This window comes from Manacus vitellinus, unplaced genomic scaffold, assembly GCF_001715985.3.
Source record: "Manacus vitellinus isolate BGI_N305 unplaced genomic scaffold, ASM171598v3 scaffold_31_pilon, whole genome shotgun sequence".
Lineage (NCBI taxonomy): Eukaryota > Metazoa > Chordata > Aves > Passeriformes > Pipridae > Manacus > Manacus vitellinus.
The window spans coordinates 2,607,731-2,612,020 of NW_021940379.1; the positions used below are offsets into that span (position 1 = coordinate 2,607,731).

Genomic DNA, 4,290 nt, shown 5'->3' on the forward strand with positions numbered 1-4,290 from the left:
GTGCCGGGCATGCGCCCACCACAGCCCGGCCAAATCCCCCGGCAGGGCCCCGTCTATCAGCACCGCCAGCCTGCCGATGACTCAGCATCCTCTGCCGTGCTCCCGCTTCCTCCCGGCACCCAGGAATCGCCGCCACAGCCACCCACGCCGCCAGCACGCTCAGCGGGATGCTCCCACAAAACGCAGAGGGAAGCGAGGCGCCCACGCGGATGGTTCCTCAGGCAGGTGGGAGATTCCCAGGACAGGGAATTCGCCTTCCAAGTTTTCAAGCTCGCTTCACACCAGCTTTGGGAGAGGTTTGTGGTGCGGGAAAAGCCGGGCTTCGCCTGTGCCACGCGGCGGGAAGCAGCCGAAGGCCGTCTCCGGTAGCAACGTGCTTTTCCAACCCGATGATGGGAAATACTTCCCAGCACTTCCTCCTCCCAGTACTGGCACAATGCCGACCTCACTGCTCCTGCCCGGTGCACGTCCCACATGGAAACAGCTATCCCGGATAAATCCATGCTTGAGTTACCACAGCAGCATCCTGATCCTCCGCTCAGCCCCAGGTTTTGGCAGGACATGTCACAGGGATATGAGTGCCCGTTGATGGGTGGGTTTCTCCCTGCTCCAGCCTGTCGTGCTCCACAGTGTCAGAATCCAGCAGCCAGTGGCTTGAAAGCATGTTTTCCATCCATATCCCTTATTCCCTGTATGATGCTACAAGGGGCTTCCGTCCACCCTGCGGATCAGCACTGAGATGAAGGACTTGTCACAACAATTAATTGCTTTAATTTGCTCTGAATGGAAGAATCCAGCCCACCGTCAGACACACAGCGGGCTGGATGGGATGGGGGGCTACCATCGCCCCCGGATGCTGGAAGAACCTTACATCACCCAGCCTGCCCCATTTTGGGGCTGTTCGTGGGTGCTGGGGTTGTTTTGGGTGTTGGAGTTGTTTCAGGGTGCTGGGCCAGGAGCTCGAGGAAGAGCGGGATGGGACAGACCAGCCGCAGGTGGCTTTGATGCGGGTGGGGCGGCGAGCTGGGGCTTGCACAGGATCCAGCCCAGCCGCCCCCGGGAGCTTTCCTTAAACGCTTGCCCAACCTGAGCGTTGCTGCGGCGGCAGGGCAAGGATGGGAATCCATGGCTGGATCCAGCAATGGGTTATTTGTCCCAGTAAATGCATTTGTTGTTTACTTGCAGCCAGAGGAGCCGGCAGCACCGAGCGGTGCCAGGGCAGCGCCGGGAGCCAGTGCCACAATCCCGCCACCCGCTCCTGGAGGATGAGCATTCAGAGCCAGCTGGCTGGCCTTGCCACGGAGGGGCTGCCGGATCCGGCCAGCCACCTTCCCACCAGGGGCTGCAGCCATGGGGGAAGGGCGTCCTCCAGCACCCAGAGCTGCAGATCTGGCCTCGAAGGGACGTGTGATGGAGTAGAGCTCGTGTGGCCGTGCCCTGCTCCGAGCGCTGCTCCCGCACGTGTGCACGGGCGGCCCCGGAGCGTGTGCAGCGCAGCCGGCGCTGCGATCCGAAAATGAAACCGGCCCCACTCACCACCCCTCTCCACGCCAGGAAAATGTACGCCAGCAACGAGAATAGGAAATCAGATTGATGTGCCGGTTCTCCCAGAAATAACTGTTCCCAGCCGGAGGAGAAGTGGCCGGCAGCATTTTCAGCTCCCTTTATAAGCACGAGACTATTCAAAGCTCACCCCAAGGACTATTTTGAGGAGAGGGTGAAGCGAGGGGCTGGGAGACGCCCTGGCCGGCCCCGCAGCTCCCCACTTCCCAAGTGGCAGAAAGACAAAGTTCCCACAATCCCAAGAGCGAGGACATTGTTCCTTCCCAGGATGTCCTCCATGAAAAGAGCTATTCTGAGCCGGCTGCAGCCTTTCTTGGCACGGCCCCGCAGCCCACTCCAAGGCAGCTATAAAAGGCTGGGTTACAATGAACGGCACTTTTCAATGGAAAAGCATCCGGCATGGGGGGCTCAGGGGGATGCAGGTCCCTGGGGGGGCTCAGGGGGATGCAGGTCCCTGTGGGGGCTCAGGTCCCTAGCAGATCCAGGCAGCCAAAGGTGGGTTTGCAAGGGTTGGATGGTGTAGAGTATTCCCCTTGGATGGGGACAGTGCAGCCCCTCTATGCATCCCGATTCCCCGAGACCAGGGTGGAGGATGCTGGAGGAATATCTGGATGCACCCCTGAGTTGAGGGGGACAAATGGCACTGCAGCCATTTGGGAGTGGGCATGGAGATGCTGCCAATCAGCAAGGCAGGAGGGGTTGGTGCAGGGGGAGAGGTGGGAAAGGGTTCAGCTGCAGTCTCCGGATATGGGATACACCCACACATTTACAGCATCACTATAAAACAGCCAAGGCCATTTGTGCTTCAGGCCAATACGATCCACAGCAGAAACTGCCTGGCAATGTCCTGCTCTTCCCTCTGGGGCAGCCCCCTATGGTGGTGGGGATTCTCTGGGGTCTCGTAGAAGGTGATAGCACGGCACCATCACTCCCTGCGACCTGCTGGCTGTTTCCACACAAGCTGGAGGATCCCAGGGAGTCTCAGGACCTTCCCTCTCTCTCCTTTGGCTGAACCAAACCAGCAAGTTAAAAAGCAACAAAGGAGTAGATTGGTGAGATCCCCCAATCCACAGGTCCATACAGGTTGTTTTCTTAGGAAATCAGGTTAAAAGACAGTTTAGGAGTTTGGGGGTTTTGCCCTTTTCCCCCTTTCTCACAGGACATTCACACCCCTCTCATTCGACCTCCTGGCACCACACAACTTTCTACACTAAAGGCCAAAACTTAATCCACAGCTCTGTGTGGGCTGAGCAGCACTACAGATCTCTGGGGATGAGTGATGTTATGGCACTTTAAAATCAGAGGGAAATCACCCCTTTGGCTTCCCCTGATCACTCCAGATGGAGACAGCCCATCCCAAACCCATCTCAGGTCAAATACAAGCTCCACACTGGCTTGGCCCATGGGAGCCCACCAGGACAAGCCACTGTGGCCAGCCCAGCTCCCCAGAAACCCCGTGCCTGCTTCCGCTGAGCGCCCATCCCCATCCCCGTGGCGTCTGGCACCTCAGCCTGGGTTTACACCGTCACACTCTCCTACACCCACTGCCTGCGGGGGAAAGCCCGGCAGCAGCAGTGGGGTGGCCTCTTTTGACAGGGCTTGTTTTGTTGCATGAAACGAGTCGCTGCGGTGTAGGCGTGGGAGAAACTGGGTGCAGGGAGCCCTCCCGGGGGAGTGGTCGGCTGAGGGTCCCTGAGGACAGCAGGGAGCAGCTCAGCTCCCAGCCAGCCTGGCTCTCCTGGCTCGGTAGAGCAGTGCCCAAGGGCTGGATTGGGCCGTCTCTCCTTGCCAAGCCGCGGCAGCGCTGCCAGCACCACAAACCCTGCCAGCGCCGAGCCCTTGCACTTTCACTTTGTGTCACCCGCTGGGATTTGTCCTGACACCTTCAGTGTCCGCCAGTCCCACGGGTGTGTGGGTGGGGAGGATTTGCTCTGGGGGAGGATGGAAGATCCCTCAAAAGCCACTGGTACTTGCACCCCAATCTTTCCATTGTGATACAGGGGGCTGGCAGACCCTCTTCCTCGTAGGCTCTGGTGAAACCAAACCAGATCTTTCCACGGACAACACATTCATAAAGGCAACAGAGACTATAAAAGCAGTTTTGGGGAGGGGGGAATGCACAGAGATGAGGCTCTCCTGCCCCAAAAACAAGTTAAAAAGAAATCCAAAACATTGCTCCAGCCCCAAACAAGTCAAAGTGAAACCTGCCACTAATTTCATGGGCCTTTAAACTCCAATCCCATATCCTGCCAGCAAATCCAAATGCAGAGGGGACATGCAGGAGCTGCCAGTGCCAGGTCCCTGTGCCGGCCACCTCTTCCTCTGGCTGCAGACCCAAAAAGTCCCTGGGCCACCACCAGCCCACAACTACAGCACATCTTGAATCAATTTACAACAACAATATCGAAATCGCAGCTCGACAAGTCATCCCGGTTTCCTTGACAGTAAATCCCAGCCCGGGCAGCAATGACCGTGTGATTGCTGTGTTGGAGCCAGTGGGTCCGGGCTCTCTGCGGGTGACCCGGACGGGGCTTGGCACGGGCAGGGCTGGGCACGCCAGCAGGGCACGGAGAGGCCGCAGGGATGCTGACCCCTGGGGCATCGGCCTCGTGCTCTGAGCGCCCGCGCCTGCCAAGCCAGCRAGCCAACAAAGTCTGCAGGGAGCAGAAACTCAGAGGAGCCGCTTGGCAGGCTCCGGGTGGCACCTCCACTTGGCACTCGCAGTGG

General features: G+C 58.8%; 1 protein-coding gene across 1 annotated transcript in view; it reads right to left on the reverse strand.

Moving 5' to 3' along the window:
- SH2B3 (SH2B adaptor protein 3) overlaps positions 1-844 on the reverse strand; it is a 20,890-nt gene extending 20,046 nt beyond the window's left edge. Inside the window, 1 exon segment of the mRNA XM_029961210.1 lies at positions 803-844. Coding sequence (XP_029817070.1) covers positions 803-844 — 42 coding nt within the window.
- Positions 845-4,290: the final 3,446 nt, after the last annotated feature.